The sequence below is a fragment of the Exophiala viscosa genome (assembly GCF_022695815.1).
Source record: "Exophiala viscosa unplaced genomic scaffold EDD37scaffold_4, whole genome shotgun sequence".
NCBI lineage: Eukaryota > Fungi > Ascomycota > Eurotiomycetes > Chaetothyriales > Herpotrichiellaceae > Exophiala > Exophiala viscosa.
The window spans coordinates 1,164,977-1,182,338 of NW_026944356.1; the positions used below are offsets into that span (position 1 = coordinate 1,164,977).

General features: G+C 52.3%; 7 protein-coding genes across 7 annotated transcripts; 4 read left to right on the top strand and 3 right to left on the bottom strand.

The window, feature by feature from the left end:
- Nucleotides 1-134: 134 nt before the first annotated feature.
- On the top strand, nt 135-2,319 carry EDD37DRAFT_590149 (peptidylprolyl isomerase). The gene is made up of 3 exons (XM_062814500.1): nt 135-398; nt 455-904; nt 954-2,319. The coding sequence occupies exons 1-3, from the start codon at nt 309-311 to the stop codon at nt 1,956-1,958; spliced, it is 1,545 nt and encodes a 514-aa protein (XP_062670945.1). The 5' UTR covers nt 135-308; the 3' UTR covers nt 1,959-2,319.
- Nucleotides 2,320-6,566, bottom strand: EDD37DRAFT_628798 (transcription initiation factor TFIID subunit D1). The gene is made up of 4 exons (XM_062816452.1): nt 3,376-6,566; nt 3,271-3,327; nt 3,007-3,213; nt 2,320-2,620 (listed from the first exon to the last, which is right to left on the bottom strand). Exons 1-4 carry the CDS (start codon nt 6,360-6,362, stop codon nt 2,533-2,535), a joined length of 3,339 nt encoding a protein of 1,112 aa, XP_062670946.1. The 5' UTR covers nt 6,363-6,566; the 3' UTR covers nt 2,320-2,532.
- A 136-nt stretch (nt 6,567-6,702) lies between these two features.
- On the bottom strand, nt 6,703-7,928 carry EDD37DRAFT_375455 (protein phosphatase). Its single transcript, XM_062812024.1, has 4 exons — nt 7,670-7,928; nt 7,521-7,619; nt 7,147-7,472; nt 6,703-7,092 (listed from the first exon to the last, which is right to left on the bottom strand). Exons 1-4 carry the CDS (start codon nt 7,807-7,809, stop codon nt 6,842-6,844), a joined length of 816 nt encoding a protein of 271 aa, XP_062670947.1. The 5' UTR covers nt 7,810-7,928; the 3' UTR covers nt 6,703-6,841.
- Nucleotides 7,929-7,976: 48 nt separating this feature from the next.
- On the top strand, nt 7,977-9,888 carry EDD37DRAFT_375013 (uncharacterized protein). The gene has a single exon (XM_062812021.1). It carries the CDS (start codon nt 8,057-8,059, stop codon nt 9,602-9,604), a length of 1,548 nt encoding a protein of 515 aa, XP_062670948.1. The 5' UTR covers nt 7,977-8,056; the 3' UTR covers nt 9,605-9,888.
- Nucleotides 9,889-10,017: 129 nt separating this feature from the next.
- On the top strand, nt 10,018-11,622 carry EDD37DRAFT_375103 (uncharacterized protein). Its single transcript, XM_062812022.1, has 3 exons — nt 10,018-10,047; nt 10,106-11,350; nt 11,620-11,622. Exon 2 carries the CDS (start codon nt 10,230-10,232, stop codon nt 11,160-11,162), a length of 933 nt encoding a protein of 310 aa, XP_062670949.1. The 5' UTR covers nt 10,018-10,047; nt 10,106-10,229; the 3' UTR covers nt 11,163-11,350; nt 11,620-11,622.
- On the top strand, nt 11,129-12,981 carry EDD37DRAFT_628808 (glycosyl hydrolase catalytic core-domain-containing protein). Its single transcript, XM_062816453.1, has one exon. It carries the CDS (start codon nt 11,309-11,311, stop codon nt 12,680-12,682), a length of 1,374 nt encoding a protein of 457 aa, XP_062670950.1. The 5' UTR covers nt 11,129-11,308; the 3' UTR covers nt 12,683-12,981.
- Nucleotides 12,982-16,870, bottom strand: EDD37DRAFT_590156 (uncharacterized protein; the record flags this gene model as incomplete). The annotated part of the gene is made up of 2 exons (XM_062814501.1): nt 12,982-13,186; nt 13,250-16,870. The coding sequence occupies 2 exons, from the start codon at nt 16,868-16,870 to the stop codon at nt 13,061-13,063; spliced, it is 3,747 nt and encodes a 1,248-aa protein (XP_062670951.1). The 3' UTR covers nt 12,982-13,060.
- Nucleotides 16,871-17,362: the final 492 nt, after the last annotated feature.

Below are 17,362 nucleotides of genomic sequence, written 5' to 3' on the forward strand. Positions count from 1 at the left end.
ATCGACCAGATTCGGGCGCAGGCAGAAAACTAGGCTAGTCTCGCTTAGGCAATCGTCCCTTTATCGATAAGGCCTGCTACGTCGTTAAGTGACATTGGCTCTAAGAAATTTTTTAACGGCTTCTCCGCTTGGTTTCTGAGGCAGCGATCGAAGTCTGAAAGCTCGAGTTTCATATTTCTCCCAATCACTATTCAAAAAGTTTCTGTCTTGCGATTTCTTGCAGAGAAATATTCACGTTGGATCTCTATCTCACCCACACAACCCGCATCCCCTTTACTCTCTTGCCAAAAGGCGATCCTTCCTCCAACATGTCGGGCATTCAACCTGTGGCGGTCTACGCCTTGAGGGTCCCTCCGGGGGACATCATGGTCCCTGCTGTTCCCGAGTTCGCTGCTATGGTGAGTGAAATACAAATGCAATAGCCTCACATTATGTGCTGACAATGCGCCCATAGTTCCGCTTGACCATGGCCGCTATTGACCCAAGCGCCGAACCTGAGGTCGAAGACGCCGACGACAAGCGTGCTCCCCGCGCCACTCTCAAGCTCGTTCGAGTCCCAGATTCCATGTTCGACGACGAAGATGATGAAGACTCTGATGAAGAAGATTACCTCGATGGACTCGTTGACGGCGATGAGGATGACGAGGATGACGATGAAGAGGAGGTTAACGGTGGTCCAAGCGAGAAGAAGTCCGAGGACGATGACGAAGATATGGAAGACGATGAAGATGACGAGGATGACGAGGAAGACGAGGAGGCCATCCGTCAACTGCGCAAGATCATGAAGGCTGTCAAAGGCAAGGGCAAGGCCATTGACGGAGAAGAAGATGACGAAGAGGAAGATTCCGATGATGAAGCAGTCGAGATGGACGAGGTCGTCATCTGCACCCTGGATCCTGAAAAGGTTTGTCATTGCACCTGCATCGCTTTGGATTATATTAACACATACTTAGAACTTCCAGCAAACCCTCGACTTCGTCGTTGGCGAAGGTGAAAAAGTCTTCTTCAAGGTCTCCGGCACCCACACCGTCCACCTTACCGGCAACTACGTGATCCCACAGGACGATGGCCAAGCTTCGCTGTACGATGATGAAGACGACGAAGACGACGAGGAACTCCAGGAGTACGACCTCTCCCCAGACGAGGATGAGCTCGATCTTCTTGAAGCCGGCGATGAGGAATCCGATGATCTCGACGACCTCGAGGATCCCCGCGTCACCGAAGTGGCCACCGACGAAGAGGAAATCCCCAAGCTCGTCAAGCAATCCGGCAAGGGCAAGAACAAGCGTCCCGCTGAAGATAGCGCCGACGACGAGGAAGCCAACCTCGACGACATCATGGCCAAGTCCTTGAAGAAAGACGAAGCAGCCCCAGCCACCAACGGCGACGACAAGAAACTCAGCAAAACCGAGAAGAAGCGTCTGAAGAAGCTCAAGAAAAACGACGGCGAGGCTGCCCCCGTCGAGGCCCCTGCCGCAGAAGCCAAGAAGGACACCAACGGCTCAGAGAAGAAGAGTGTCCAGTTCGCAAAGAACCTCGAACAAGGCCCAACTCCATCAGGCACGCCCGCCGCCAAATCAGACAAGGCCGCTGAGAAGACCGCTGCCGCCCCTGCTGCCACTAAGAGTGTCAAGGAAGTCCAAGGCGTGACCATCGACGACCGCAAGATTGGAACAGGCCCTGCCGCCAAGAAGAGCAACCGCCTCGAGATGCGCTACATCGGCAAGCTCGACAACGGCAAGGTGTTCGACAGCAACAAGGCTGGCAAGCCCTTCTCCTTCAAGCTGGGTGCTGGCGAGGTCATCAAGGGCTGGGACATTGGTCTCCAAGGCATCCAAGTCGGTGGCGAGAGACGATTGATCATCCCCGCGAACTTGGCCTATGGTAACAAGGCTTTGCCTGGAATCCCCAAGAACAGCAGACTCACTTTCGACATCAAGTGCTTGAGCGTGAAATAAGCTGATGCTGACGCAAGTGTATTTGATGGTCATGTGAGCACGCAAGGGAGGGGTCGCTGTCGTTGTCAGCAACGATGTCGTTTGACTCTGACTGTGTTTGTTGACGAGTCTGCCACACGGTGAAAAGTTCTATTACGGGTTTGTCTTGAGTCGGAATGGCTTCTGTTGGTGTATCATCTGCGTTCAGCGGCGTGCATGGTTCGAAAACAACTTGGGAGGAATAGCTGTCAACTGCTGATTCCCGTTGTATTCAGGTTACTCAGGTAATATTAGCTTTCACATAGAAGTGCTCCTACTCGTCGGAAAGGTCATCATCCGATCGGGCACAATCAAAAAGTCTTGTACAATTCCATTATCATTTTGAGAATTGCTTATTCATGTTTATGCTCAGCGAGTGTGACACTTCATGGTCCTGCATCTGCGAGAACAGGACAGCCGGCCCAACTTAGGAGGCTGCGACATATGGCTCTTAGTGATGCCATAACGGCAAACGTCCACGTTGGCATAAACCGTCAGGGCCACCCCTCTTCCATGCCCTTTACACGCCATCACTTCGTGCTATGTTTCAGTGGCATCAGGACATCGTTGGTGGCGCGCCCATGAAGGCCGCATTGTTGTAACCGTCTTCTTGCTTGATCGTGCCGTTGAGCAAGGGGCATAATCTTGGGATAAGTGTCAGTGAATGTGGAACCTGGGAAACTCAAACAATGCAGTGGGGAAAGCTGAAGTTGGAACCTTATGGGAAGGCCCTTCACTCGGAAAACAGTTGCAACCCTCATTTCGAGATATCGGGTAGATCTCGCACAGGGGGAAGCTGGCTCTTTACTCCATCAGGGGAATCAGAATCTTGAGCCATGTCCTCGCAGCGGACAGGGGATGGCTAGACTGTTTGTTGTCCAATGGTCTGCGCAAGCCCAGATCGATGATTAGGAGAGAATGGGTACAACCACATCTCTCTAGCCATCAATACTCGAAGCTCGGCGCATCCATCATCATGGACCCAATCTTGCGATCAAAAGGGAGATGGCAATGACGGCACTTGACTGACTTTTTGTTGGTTTTAATATGGCCGACTTGACCACAGTTGGCACATTTGCGTTGCGTGGGTTGCGTGTTCTTGCCACCACCGGCTCCGTCAGCGTCGGGAGACATCGCTGTACCGCCTGGTGAGGTCGCGGCAAGGGTGTCCTTTTTCTTGGTACGCTGTTTCCGCCGAGCTGCATTTTTCTCGAGTTTGGCGAGCTCTTCTTCGATCCTGTGGAATTTGTTAGCAAGTTCATTACGCCTGTACTGAGAGTGAATGATGTCTTGCCGTTTCCGCTGCCGGGCGTCGTACTCGGCGTCGCCAGTGGGGGCGACTTCACTCAGACTGTAATCATGTAAGCAACCTCCAGGGGTACAGGAGTAGCTCGCAAACCTGATAGACTGCAGCTCTTCCTGCTCCTTGATCTTCATGTACTGCTTGATCACGGCTGGATCCGTCTCAACGTATTCTTGCTCAACGCGCTCCCCATCTTGCATGACTGTGCGAACGATTCGCAGCACTCTCTGACTCTGACTGCCGACACTTCGTCTACTGAATGATGTGGCGGTCTCGTCGTCCCTACGTCGCGTCGTTGCTGGGGTTTGAGTCCCTGACATCGGTGTTGCTCTCGGATTCGCTCGACCAGGGTAACCATCCTCTTGGCCGTCCACATCACCATCCATGTCCAGGTCCGAAGGCTCAATCTTCGAGCCTAAGCTCGCTTTTTGCCTGTCCCAAATGTTATGTATCGACTCTTCGTAAGACCTCTGCTGGCGAGCGACATTGTAGCTGTGCCCGCCCAGTTCTTTCTTTAGAGTAATTGCATCTTGAGCCGACCCTCCTATGGGCCTGAACCCGCCTTTCATGCTCGTCTTGATGAAGGAGAAAGCTTCGCCACGGCCAGAGGGGTCGCCCTCGCCGAACAATTTCAACATTGCTTTGCCCTGAGTTGCCTGAATGAAGTTCTTGGTAGTTCTCCAAGGCGCCAGCTGCTGCTCGATGCTATCGTTGTCGTTGCCGTCCTTAGCGTCATCTTCTTCGTCGTTGTCGGCATACCCAGAATCTTGCAGATATTGTGCACCAACCTGCATGGACTCGAGCAAACATAAATCCTCGGGTCGAATGAGACTTTGGATCGTTTCTTCCTCCGGGACCGTCTCACCAGGCTTCATCTCCCATTCCTTATGTTCTTTGTTAAAGACCATGAATTCTTTCATCTTCTGACGGTTCTGCATATCAGTGGTGTCTGGAAAGTGTCGTGTAACTTCTTCGACACGAATGCGATGGGTCTTCTTTCGACGAGCAATACGAAAAGAGATTGCCTTTAGCCGATTTTTGGCGGCGGTAGTAACCATACGAGAATGAGTGCCCGGAACCGTAGTCGATGGAAGTTCCTGGCCGACCACATAAACATTCTCAAGAGTCCGAAGATAGTGATTCTGTCCTCCTGTCCCAGTGGTCTCTCTGATCACTAAGAAGTCTTGGGTGTTGGCGTCCTGTTGGAAGATTGGCGCCCTGTACATGGAGTTGTAAAGCGCCGCAATCGTCTCGCCCGGGTCAATTTGGCCAAAGATGTAGAAAGGCGATTTGTCCTCTGGTAACAGAACCGCAGTCTCACCAATGTCACTTTTCGGTCTAGCTGTATCGTCTTTCGTCCGTCTTCTGTAGTAGTTGACAACTTTGTTCCCCATACCCGTCTGTGATAGCATGAGAGGATGTTCTTCGGAGTACTCAAGGAGTAATGTTGCAGAGTTATCAGCCATAGAAATGTCTTTCGTGGTACCGAAGAGTTCTTTTGTAGCTCGCCCCTTTTGGTGCTTTCGCTTGATCTTGGCCGGCTGGGAGAAAGTGATTGGATACTTGAAATGCATCTTCTTTCGATGGAAATTCCGGAGCTCCTGCAGAGGCAGTCGCACTTGGAAATAGGGATATTGTAGTCGGACAGCAGGTATTGAGTGCTCAATATTCATATTTGTCAGTTGTCCTCGAACCTTGTGTTGGTGATTTTGTTTCAAGAGGTCATATTCGGCGTCGTTGGACGTCTTGAAACGTTGTTGTAAACGATCTTTCAGTGTCTGGACTCTCGTCGTCTTCTCACCAGGACGGGCCTTGGCCTTTAGAGCCTCTGGATCGACTTCTTCCACCAGTAAGTCGGAGTCGTTCAAGTCGAGCACAACCTTGGCAGCGAGTTTGGCAGTCTTCGTCTCGAAATCGTCAAAAGAGGGTATATCAATCTGGTGAACCTGGACGATATCACGAGGATCAAGACCGACACGACGCTTCTTGTGGGGTTGCTCGAAATCGTTAAAGTCGCCAAAGCCAAACACATCATCGTCACCATCAACAACCCGAGGCCTAATCTCGTGTACCTCATCATCCGAGGCTGCAATGTGAGAAAGGGTGTCGAAGTCTGTGCAAATGAACTCCAAATCGCGCATCGACAGGCCATTAGGGAGGGGTTCGTCAAGGTCGGATTCCTCGGAGGATTCTTCAACCTCCTCCACGGGCGCGGGTTCCCGCGTTCGAACTAGGTCCGAGGCAAGCTCAGGTTCCACTGCCGGTATAAGCGAGTTGAAGGCCGTCTTCTGATCTTGCTCAATCTCCAGGTTGACTTTTGTAGGACGCACTGGCTTGGGTGGCTTTGGAGGCACTTTGGCCGGCCAATTATGCGGTCTTGGTGGGAATAGCTGGTTGAAGTAAGGCGCTTCCTCCCGCTTGAGACGTGGAAATTCCAGCTTCAACCATTCATCGATGTTTTCTTGTTCGGTCATGGGGGCCACGCCTTTGCCGGACTGTGCGAACAGAGCCAATTGTATGCGGTATTGAGCATCTTCAATCTCGTCCACTTCTGGCTGAAGCATGGAGATATCTTGCATAGCATCATCGTCGTGTTCTGATGCAAGATCCGACTCTTGATCTGCATCCCGTACCGGCTTCTCCACAGGTTTCGAGGGTGCTACTACAGGCTGAGGCTCGTGTGCGGTCAGGATGGGACTAGATGGTCCAAACAAATCGTCATCGTCAAGACCGTCCATGGCACTGTCCTCGATGCCAGGCAGCATGTCTGAAGGGATCTCGGCGGAGGCATCTTGGGTCGTCTCCTCGTCTGGCAGCAGGTCGTCATCACCAATATCTTCGTAGTCCACAGCGTCATCTGCCTTGTCTCCCTGTTCCAACTCTCTTGAATTCAACTCATCCCAGTTCAGGCCCTCCCCACCCCCACCAGCTTCATTCAGAAGCGCGCTCAGTTCATCGTTGGCCTCGGCAGGCAGACTGAAACTCTGGTCGAGGGGCGTGCCTGCGGTAAAGTCTGGCAGTTCCTCGTCATCACCGAAGAGACCATCGAGGTCGTCGGCTTCTTGATATACGTCTGTAGCCATGGTGTCCGTCGCCGGTTGCAGGTGAGAGGTGATCAAGAGTTGTTTGGAAAGGAACGAAAGAGGTGTGCAGAGCGAGCGTCGGGCGGCGCATCGTATTCAAGACGGTCAAGGGTGAGTCATCGGATGATACGACAGGTATGTGTGACACGCTGCGCAGAGGGCAAAGGCGGCCTCTTCGGTCCACGATGGCCTGTAAGTAGTTACATGGACGAAGGCGTAACTGGAACTCTTGGCGATGAAGGCCGCAGTGAAAGTCGGGGTCGCATGACTCGTGTTCAATTTAGGCTTGGCAACATCAATACTCAACCATGTCTACGCGCATCACTCCTTGCTTCACGTTGTCATGTTCGGATCACTCTACTGCCAATGTCCTGTACTTGCAGGCAACACACATAGAGCACTGTCAGAGTCATGGGGGTATCAATTTCCTATCATACAAGCTTCTGCTGGCGAGGGCCGAGAAGCTCTAGCCGCGCTTCTCATTGCGGCAAGGTCTCCCATTCTCCCAGATATGCACAGAGCGCCCGGCTACTGCCACTAGTGCAGTAATGCACGATTTGAGTCTTCTTGCTACCGTCTACTGCTTTTGCGATTTGCCTGAGATCGCTGGTCCTTGGCAGATAGAGTATTACATTGGGTGTCACCTTCTTGAAGGATTGGTAGAGGTGATTGAACGTGTACGGCTCCATCGAGTCGAGGTCAAAGATGTCGGCATTCCGATAGGAAGGTCCTGGAAAAACAAATCAGTCAGAAGCACAGTATCACAGGTGCCCATGCACATTACCTCCCCAGGGTGGACTGGCGAAGATGATGCCAAATTGACCGGCTATTGCCTTCAGCGCGTCCACAGTCTTACTCGTCCGGCCGTCCATAGCTCCCAGGATCTCGAAGCAGTCGCCATGGAACCAGGTTATGCGGTCGGCGACACCGTAGATCTCTGCATTGTGTTTCGCACACGCCAGAGTTGCAGCGTCCTTCTCTATGGCGTAGACTCTCTTCCACTTCCCAGACAATGCAAATGCGATCGTATTTCCACCCGCTCCACAGAAGGCGTCAATGATGATAGACTTGTTGGGTGGTGCCATCTGTGCCACATGCTGCGCAATGGTACTGGGCAGGATCAGCTATGACCTCGTGAAAGTCAGAATCCATACTTACTTCGCGACAGACTCATGCGTGACCCCGAACCATGCGTCGTCGGTCATCCAGATGCCTTCATCATATTTTGAGAAAATCGAGTAGCCCTGACTCCAGTATCTAGACCTTCGTTAGCCTTCTCCTGGGAAGTGCAAATTTCAAGGGCACACTTCTGCAAATCCCACGGTACTTCATCAATTGTCTCGTAGTGATGTACGCGCTCTGGCATTGGCGTGCTGGAAATATGCTTCTTAGTTGGCGGGTCCGACGTGTCCTCACCTCTGTCGGCGTTCTTTCTTTTTCGCCCCATAATGATCTTACAGTATGTAAGAATCAGACGTGTAACCCATACTTTGGTAGAAAGAAAAAGGAGTCTCCTGGGTCGACTCGGAGGTGACGGACATGAAATTATCTAAGCCCGGAAGGTGCCTTATCGATAGCGGCCTGCGTCAACCAAACTATGAAATATCGTCTCTCAGATCCAGAACTTTTGTGATTATACCATCTCCTGACCAACAGCCCAAGTAGGCGCAGCTCGCAGCTACATTTTTGCCGGAATGGACAACTCCCAATTTCGAAATCTTGTCCAGAGTGGCCGCGCCGAGAATGAGTCTCCCAGAGGGGGAGATTTCAAGAAGCCCGCGCTTGGTTCAAGATCCCGCAACGTGATGCCCATGACTCCGCGCTCTGTCGCCGGCTACAATCCTTCCAAAGAGTTCACAAGACACGAAAAGGACGGACAACCTCCGACGAAGAAGTTTAAATCGAGCGCCGCGCCGAAGGGGACCAAATTCGCTTCTGGCTATCAGGATCGGACATTGGCGCGGAGAGTAGATGGCGATGGTGAAGAGGTCAGGAATGACAAGGAGAAGCGTCTGAAGGCGCTGGAAGAGATGTACAAGCTACAACAGATTGATGAAGCTACATTGAACAGACTGAAGGAAGAGATTGGCATTGGTGGCAATCTCAACAGTACTCATTTGGTCAAAGGCCTTGACTTTAAATTGCTGGAGAGGGTGCGGAAAGGAGAAGATATCAACAGTGAGCCTGCAAAGGGCCAAGAGAGTGCTCCTGAGCCTGTCAAGGCTGATGTCGATGATGAACTGGACCAGGTGCTGGACAGAGAAGTCGAAGCAAATGGTTCTCGTTCGAAGGAGCAACAATCCGAGTCAATCGAGATCGAGCCGGTTGAAGGGCGGCCGATGACTCGCGACGAGATTTTGGCTCAACTGAAGCAGAGACGTGCCGGCAAGGAGGAAGTCCCTACTCCAGCGCCTGCCCTCAATGAGAGGTTTAAAAAGGTAGTGTCGGAGAAAAAGAGCAACAAGAAGAAGTTTGTCGAGGAAGTGAACGGGCGTCGCAGAGAAGTCCTTGTCGTTACCAACAAGGACGGAACGACGAAAAGAAAGACTCGATGGCTTGACCCAGAGGATGCAGTTCCGAACAAGCGGGAAAGTCAACCTCTTGGAATGGAGGTTCCCGCAGAATTCCTTGCCAAGCAAAAGGCTATGCTAGACGAAGCAGCTGCTGAGGATGAGGACGACGATATTTTCGCCGGGGCGGGCGACTACGATCCGCTTGCCGGAATCAACAGTGACTCCGATGATATGGATGGCAATGGTGACACGTCCAGGCAGGCCGATGTGCCGGCGCATAAGGCAGCAGCACCAGGCGAGGACAAGCCACGAAATTATTTCGGAACGAGCAATAATCAAACCGATGAAAACAACGACCGAGCTAATCCCATCATGAAGGATCCGACACTTCTGGCTGCTTTGAAGCGTGCGGCTGGGTTGCGACGAAGCGAGGAGCAACAGCAAGATGATGATGACCAGACTGAGCTGGACCCCGAGAAAGCTGCGAGGCAGAAGCAGCTATTGGCGCGGCTCAAGGACCAGGATCGAGCAGATTCAGCAGATATGGATCTAGGATTTGGCGAGAGCCGCTTCGGAGATGAAGATGACGACGAGGGTGTTGTGTGGGAGGAAGGAGAGGGCGCTGCAAAGAAGACTGGTCGGAAGAGAGGTGGAAAGAAGCGTAAGGGCGACAAAGACAGCGTAGGCGATGTCATGGCAGTGTTGGCTGGTCGTAAGGAGGAGAAATAGCCAGGTTATCCCTCGTTGTCATCGACGGTGCTCAAGAATACCACTATGATATATATTACATCCTTGACCCTACCCTGGTGAGTAGGAAAATTTTCATAGATAGCCGGGTCGATGAGATCTGAACCATGGAACACCACGGCGAATAAACCCTTTTCAATCGCAGGAGGCAAATTGCCAGGAGTTGTGGTGGATGAATTCTGTCCGCACACAAGCGGGGATGGATTCTACACAGATCCCGGCGTGCTTTTGTACGGATCATATTACTAAGTGAACGCGACGGGAAACAAACAAAATCCCAACAACCACCTGAGGGCAATTACTGTCGGAGAGCTCATCATGATCATGGATTCCTGGATAGGATTTTGGTGTTGTTCTACAGACCTTTTCTCAGTCACACCAAGCCAGCTTACGTGTCCGAGCTTCTCATCTCCGGCCGGATCAGAGTACGTAGTATCTTCTCCATTATCACACCGGAGCCAGGAACAACTAATGCAAGAAAAGGCCCCTTTGACTTTCAATAATGTCTTGACCGTGTGTGTACACCATACATGGCCAAGGTGCCAGCCACGTACACACCGCCGAGGTCAGCGACTCAGTGACACTGGAGATCTGCCCATGGATCTACATGGCCTTATGTCTATATACTTTTATGCCAAAATCGAACTCGTATATTCCTCGCTTATCACGACTGATAGGCAAACAAGCGAACAAACAAGCTCAAGCTGCATCTGAGATTTCCATCCGATTGAATCCCGTGGCCACGGGGAAGGAGTCGTCGGGTGCCTGGCGAGCTCCCACGCTTTGGGTCTGTTTTCTTTTCCGCCCGAAGACAACGCGACAAGGTTTACGGGTTCCTGACAGTAGCGGCTTGGACTACGCCCACTCTGGCATCTGGAGTCTGTCCCCTGCATGGGTGGCCCATGGTAGGCTTGTTTCATGTCCAGATCTGGCTGCTGAGTGGCCACCCTCACCCAAGACCTGTGACAGGAGGCTGAAAGGGGCCTGGAGTTACACCGGCCCGCAGACATCGTCTTCCCCTTTTCCTCTTCCCAAGGCTGCACTGCACGCCAATCACCTCATTCTCACGCGCCGCCTTGTCAACCTGGCCTGGCTCTACCGTCCAGGCTATGCTACCCTGTCTACGCGGCACTTTTGCATCAGACAGAATCAATATGGCTCATTCTCCTGCTGTCCGAGCTCAATGTCACCAGACATCTTCAAAAGACCAGCACCCTTTCCTAGTCCTTGGTACCTCGTCGACTCGCCAGGCCAGGATATCCGTGACACGACCGTCCACCATGAAACGTGCCAATTCGCCTCCTGTTCAGATGGAAATCGCTCGCTCGGCCCCTCCAGCCCACTTTCTGCTCTCTACCATAGCCTCCCAGTTTATATCTGTTGGTCTTGTCGTTTCATTGTATCTCTCTCTTCTCTTTTCCTACACGCAAACTTTCCCTCTTGCGAGCTCTTGACACGTTTGTGCGACACACTGCACCTCAGTCCTTCCTTCGACTTTGACAAGGCTAGCCCTTGTTCTATTCTCGTCTTTCATCACTAGAGCTACGCTCGTGGTCATTCCTTAACCAACCAGCTTTCGCATTCATCTATACAAAACAACACCCCCGGTGGGCTTATCATACATATCACACTATCCGAATCGATCTCTATCCAGACTCTAGCAGAAGGAAGCATACCCGCATCAAAATGGTTTCCAGCATCGTATCCATCCTGGTCCTGGCGACTGCCGTCTTGGCTCATCCTAAACGACACCACCACTTCCACCATGGCACCGGCACCGGTACTGGAGGCGTTGCTTTCCCTACCGGAGGCACATATCCATTGAACGGTACCGATAGCACCAACGGCACGGACTTCGCAGGCTCTGCGCTGTCCTCCACTGCTCTCTCGACTGTCACCGTGAGCCCACTCCCTGCATCGACCAGCGATGTCTTGTCAAGTGTCTCTGCTGCCGATGCTGCAGTGGCAGCAGAATCAAGCACAACATCATGCACCAGCAGCTCGACTTCCACAATAACCACCACCACCGTCCAGTTTGTTACCGTCACATCAGCCAGCACATCTTCCTCCGCCAGCGAAGTCCTGGTTGTTTCTGACTCTTCATCCTCAGCCAGCGCCACCCAAGGAACACAAGCAGCCGCTGCCTTCTACGGAAAGGGCGGACACTCATTCACATACACCGCTGCTGGTGCCTCATCGGCAGCTCAGACCTCTGCTGAAGCTTCGTCGGTGTCGTCAGCCGTCGCAACGACCTTCGCAACTGTTGCTGTGTCAGCCTCCTCATCCAATGCAGCTAGTGCCACCGAGTCGTCCGCATCATCGACCGCCACATCGACATCCAGCTCCAGCAGTTCCAGCAGCGGCAAGAAGGGTCTGTCCTACAACACCGCCTCCTTGACTGACGCATTCGCCGGCAAGGGCATCAGCTGGGCGTACAACTGGGGAAACGCCGCCGATGGTAGCATCGTCTCCGGAGCCGAATACGTCCCTATGCTCTGGGGCTTGGACGCTGTCGATGACTGGGCCAGCGCAGCTGCCTCTGCCATCGCGGCCGGTTCTGAGCACGTATTGAGCTTCAACGAGCCTGACCTGAGCTCTCAATCTGACATCGACCCGGAAACTGCTGCCACCAACCACATCAAGTACATGAACCCCCTTTCGGGCCAGGTGCAAATCGGAGCTCCAGCCGTCACCAACGGTGCTGGAACCGACCCGCTGTTGGGCATCGACTGGCTCAACGCCTTCTTCAAGGCGTGCGACGGTCAGTGCAAGGTTGATTTCGTCCCCTTTCATTGGTACGGCAGCTCCATCTCCGACTTCGAATCACACACCCAGGACGTCATCGACGCAGCTTCCGCTCAGGGCATCGACAAGGTGTGGGTCACTGAATTTGGTGCCACCGGATCGGACTCGGACGTTGCCTCCTTCCTTCAATCCGCGGTAGAGTACCTCGATGGCCAATCGGCTGTCGAGCGATACGCCTACTTCATGTGCAGCGACGGCGTCCTGGTCGATGGAAGCTCCATCTCCAGCCCCATCGGTGAGGCATACCTGGACTAAGCCAGTGCCCAGTGCTCTGAAAGTCGGGTTAGAAGAGCATGTCGCTTGACATATTTCTGGGGGATTCTTGTACACCACCACTTTGGAGGGGATGTCAAAAAGGGCCAATTGGATCGCACTATGGAGAGGCATTTCTGGAAGATTCATCCACCATGCTGCACCAGGCACTGTTCTTACATAGAGAGTCACACAATCTCACGGCACGGATTTATAACGATTTGAAACGGCTTTTAACGATAGAAATCCATCCATGCGTTTATAGCGTGTTCAGACAGCATAACAAAACTTCCCAAGTAAAGATTGAAAGTGAACCAAGCGAAACCACCGTCGAAATGCTGATGCTTTGATTGCACTTTCTCGGCCAGCAATTTTCTGCCATCACCACTCGCCCCAATCGGCCTTCTTCCGCACAGCATCAATGCCATATCTTCTGCTCCCATCCTTCAAATCCCACCATCCAAGCCTGAATTTCCAGCCATCGAATGCACTGCTGCGCAGTAATTCCTTGTTGCTCATGAACATTGCCTCTTTCGGGATCCCAGGCCTTTCACCGTCGCCAACTCTGACAGCGTTGTCTCTGTCTGTATGTCCGCCCGTCTCCGCATTTTCTGGGGCCGTGAACGCGCTACCAGCCCAGAGCGCCATCACACCCGCGATCGTACATGGATTGTGAGGCACAACTTCCCTCAAAGATGACAGCGACACTGCGAGCACCCCGCACACAAACATGACGCCCAGCAATATCTGCAGGACTAGCTTCGAACTCTTGTTCTGTTTCACCCGTAGCATGCCCTGGGGCATGATCACCGTTCCGTTAATCAGTTCGGCATCCGCTGCGGGCGTGGGCACGCGCATGTTCCCCGAGATAGCCTGTGCCATGTACCGTCTGTAGAATGACTGGATGGCGGACATCACCTCAGTCACGCGTGTCGAGTCTGCAAGCCAAGCCTGTGGTATTGGATACTTACCCAATAGCACTCCCTGGAAGAACCCATCCACTGTGGCTTGTGAGATTTTGGTAGAACTATACTGTGTCTGGTTGAAGATTGATAGCTCGTTGTCCATATGGACTTCCAGACGGTAGGGAAAGGCTGTTTCGCCGTCAGAACTGCTTGCTATAAGCAGGCTTGTTGACTCGTTAGCGACTGGTGGTGAATTCTGGGAAATGGCAAGGTCCGGAAGCGCGAGTGTGGCGTCTATAGTGATTTGTTCCATCTGCTGATAGCACATGAGCGTCGTCACAACGTTTTGAGACACCTCGTTCACATCGACGTATCCATAAATAAAGGCTAGAGATGGACATCCAGGAGGGTTGTCGTTCTGCGTCGTGGGTGCTAGTTCGCCCGAGCTCGATGCGAGGATAGGGTCGAACGGACCAACGTGAATATCCAGCATCTTTGCAACGAAGCTGGAGTTGGCGGTGAATGGAAGTTGGAAAGTCTGTTCGAAATCCATGGTGGTCAGATTGCCACCTGATCCGCCGTAAGGGCATGCATGCGGAAGTGGCGCGGACGCACTGACGGACGCGCTCGGCCCAGACTCAGGGTTGTAGAATGTTGATATGTTGAAGTGCAACGCCTCAAGTGAGGTGCAGTTCAGGGATGCTCGTACACCTGGAAGCTGGACGCTCAGACTGGCCTGGCTATTGATGAACATCTTGGACTGCCCGCCCACAAGTTGTACCCCAGGTAAAGCGAGCTCGTCAAATGTAAACTGCGGATATGTTAGATTCGAGCCCTCACTAAGACTGGTCAGCACCGCAGCGCCACTATCATTCAGCACACTGTTCGTCCATGTTGGGGTGAAAGCATCGGTCCTCTGTATCGACATTGAGGACACAACCGGGACGAAATCGATAGTATATAGGCCGGAGCTGACGATGGTGAGCACGCTACCCAACAAGGCCGCTATGCTTGAGAAAGCTGCACCCCAATAACGATTCCTGATGGACACCCACAAAGCAGCAGGAGGCATCAAGCCAACGATGGTACACATAATTGTGGACTCAGCTGATCGGACTCCAGACTTCAGTGCATTGTATGGCGCAAGAACCGCGATCGTGAAATCGACGGAGTTGAACAGTGTCGCGGTGAGGAGCATCACGAGAGCCGGAAGGTATCGCGTCGACGCTTTCGCTGACAGAGAACTCTCAGCAGAGACAGTTGTTATGCCAGACTTGTTGTCTGAGATCCGTTGAAGCACCTCAAGAGTTGCAATGATCGTTGGAGGCAACAGTAAAGTGACGGTTACAAAAGTGCGTCGACTGCTCATTGGCTTCCACCAAGCGGCTCGCAACTCCTGCTTCGGTTCGAGCAGATCCCTTGATGATTCAAAAACAGTAATAGCGAAAGTTCTTCGGGATCTATCATTAGTGGAATCGATGCTTGCAAACTTGTGTTTCTCCAGAGCCGCCTCCATGCGTCCCTGGAAGGCCTCTCCTAAACCTGTGAGGATGTTGTCCAGCTCGGGACTTGCGCTTGAAAGCAACGCAGTTCTGATGAGCGGTTCCGGGTCACGCGGAACAACATATTGACCTGGTCTTATCATGATGAATGCGGTGATGATTGTCATGAGCAGAAATCCGGAAAACATCAACCAAAGAGAAACAGTGTTCACTTGCAGTCGGTCCTGGATGTAATGGCCTTGACCTTGGAGTGGCGTTTTGACGTCTTGGGCCATGTACTTGCTCAGAAACTGCACAGCAACCTGCTTGAAAACTGTTTCCGCGCTCTGAATCATGGTGTTCTCGTCCAGAAGTGCTTCATAGCCACCACCCGCCACTTGAGCCATCATCTCGAACATTGTGTTGGGGTATTGCTCGTCGTAGGAGTCAAATACGATGTTGCCAAACATGTCAGCTGATGCAAGTAACGACGCAGTAAACCACGTCCCGACGTCGAAATTGGAGAGGCCGTCCAAGGTCTGATTGGCTCCATATTCAGGACGCGTGACGGTAACGTTCACGGGATTCCGCGAGTAATCGTACGTCACATTGACTCGTTCCATCGTGTATGTTGATCGGCATGCTATCCCTGTAATTTGGGTGACAGTGGTCAACCATGAAGAAGCCTCAACGCTGTCACCAAGGGCGTCTGACTCTGGAGAGGCGGAGAGTGTCTGATTGTAGCGCATATCAACCAAGGTGAGAAGCTGCCAATCGTCTGCAGTTGCAGCGTCGGTCTCGTTGAAGCAGCTAATTCTCTGCACCAAAGGACTGAGTTGCCTAGGTGGACATGCGAAAAGCTGCGGATTGAGCGCATAGACAGGCGTTCCGTTGCCATTCTGGAGCAGTTGACACTCTGGGAATTGAAGTTGTAGCGAATCGCTTGGGTGCAAGTCTGTCGTATTTGCAGGTGCAAGATTGACGGTAATCGGGGCCGCCTGGCATTCGAAGACAGGGATTAGTGCATGTAATGTAGTAGTGATTGCCATGCTGTCGAGCACGGAAGCTGTCTCCGGCTTGAATGTCTCGTAAGCGAGACCTTCATATGTCCCCAGAGGGTAATCCAGCCCTCGAGACAGGATTCCATAAGCTGTGTACACAAGCGATGAATCATTCAAGGTAGGTGGGGGAGATTGGGAGGCCAGTAGTCCGTCGAAACTTCTCGTTTGTATCAGGTTGACATTTTGTTGCTGGACAGGTGTTGAGACAGTGACAAACAGGCCTGTTGATGTAAGGACGATCAGCTTCAGCAAGAGGAAACCCACGATTCCGACCGCAACATTGTAATGCCGATTGGAGAAAGACTTGATGAGACCCGTAACCTGTATAGGAGACACATAATCCAGTAGCAGGTTTTGTGAAGCAGTCTGTTGCTCGTTCTTTAGGACGGTCCAAGGCGCAATGAGCTTGCAATGGAAGTCGACTTGTCGCCAGAATGCAACGACAATAACCAGGATTCCAGTGGGGCCGTATGTCCACGAATAGTGATTGCTTGTGATCAAAGTGAATCCGCCATCTCGTTCATTCAACCTCCATAGCAGGAGCAAGGTAATCGCCAGCAATGCAAATACTGTTGCTATGACACCTAGCGTTGCTCTGGATAGCCAGATGGAATTCCATGTATGTACTCTGCTCTCAATAAGCTCAGTAATCGTCTCGGTCGCATCTCCATTCCGGTCATGGCTTATGGATCGTGTTGGATTTTGGCCTGCCCGCCTTCTCAAGGTCTTCCAGGCTTTCGACATGTTGGTTTAATGTCTTGCGCTAAATGGAGGAGCGGTACTTCGCCATCCTTGGGCTATACGCGCGATGTCATTGACTCGAGTCTGGTCAGGAAAGAGAAGCGATCCGATAGCATGAAGAAGCATACATGATGCTTATAGATGCTGCTATGAAGCATCCAGGTGACTTTCTGGCCATACCAGGCGGTTTATCAACTCCATCGTGGCTGTGGTGGCGGACCATTGGCCCGGCGCTTAAGGGATTGGTGGCCAGGTTTCAGCTGCTGGTCGCGTGTCAGCGTGACTTACCATGGTTTCCAAAGGCCTATAAGCGCCGCAAAGTGTGTCGACCAGGTCAGTAGACGTGCAATTCACGGCGTAGCAGTGCTGGGGAAGTACTCCTCAAGAACACGGCCAAACCTCAGAGATGTGATTCCGGCCATTTCAACCGTGCCACTCAACAATCTTCAAGTGAAATTTCTTGTATAGCCATCTCCTAAGATTCTGCAAGGCTGC

Coding starts and splice junctions, on each gene's coding strand:
- EDD37DRAFT_375013 (XM_062812021.1), top strand. CDS start 8,057: ATGGACAACTCCCAATTTCGAAATCTTGTCCAGAGTGGCCGCGCCGAG.
- EDD37DRAFT_375103 (XM_062812022.1), top strand. CDS start 10,230: ATGGCCTTATGTCTATATACTTTTATGCCAAAATCGAACTCGTATATT.
- EDD37DRAFT_375455 (XM_062812024.1), bottom strand. CDS start 7,809: ATGGGGCGAAAAAGAAAGAACGCCGACAGAGGTGAGGACACGTCGGAC. Junction 7,473..7,520: donor ACGCATGAGTCTGTCGCGAA/GTAAGTATGGAT, acceptor GATCCTGCCCAG/TACCATTGCGCAGCATGTGG. Junction 7,093..7,146: donor CGCCAGTCCACCCTGGGGAG/GTAATGTGCATG, acceptor TTGTTTTTCCAG/GACCTTCCTATCGGAATGCC.
- EDD37DRAFT_628808 (XM_062816453.1), top strand. CDS start 11,309: ATGGTTTCCAGCATCGTATCCATCCTGGTCCTGGCGACTGCCGTCTTG.
- EDD37DRAFT_628798 (XM_062816452.1), bottom strand. CDS start 6,362: ATGGCTACAGACGTATATCAAGAAGCCGACGACCTCGATGGTCTCTTC. Junction 3,214..3,270: donor GACGCCCGGCAGCGGAAACG/GCAAGACATCAT, acceptor CAAATTCCACAG/GATCGAAGAAGAGCTCGCCA. Junction 2,621..3,006: donor CATATTAAAACCAACAAAAA/GTCAGTCAAGTG, acceptor ACTTATCCCAAG/ATTATGCCCCTTGCTCAACG.
- EDD37DRAFT_590149 (XM_062814500.1), top strand. CDS start 309: ATGTCGGGCATTCAACCTGTGGCGGTCTACGCCTTGAGGGTCCCTCCG. Junction 399..454: donor TTCCCGAGTTCGCTGCTATG/GTGAGTGAAATA, acceptor ATGCGCCCATAG/TTCCGCTTGACCATGGCCGC. Junction 905..953: donor GCACCCTGGATCCTGAAAAG/GTTTGTCATTGC, acceptor ACACATACTTAG/AACTTCCAGCAAACCCTCGA.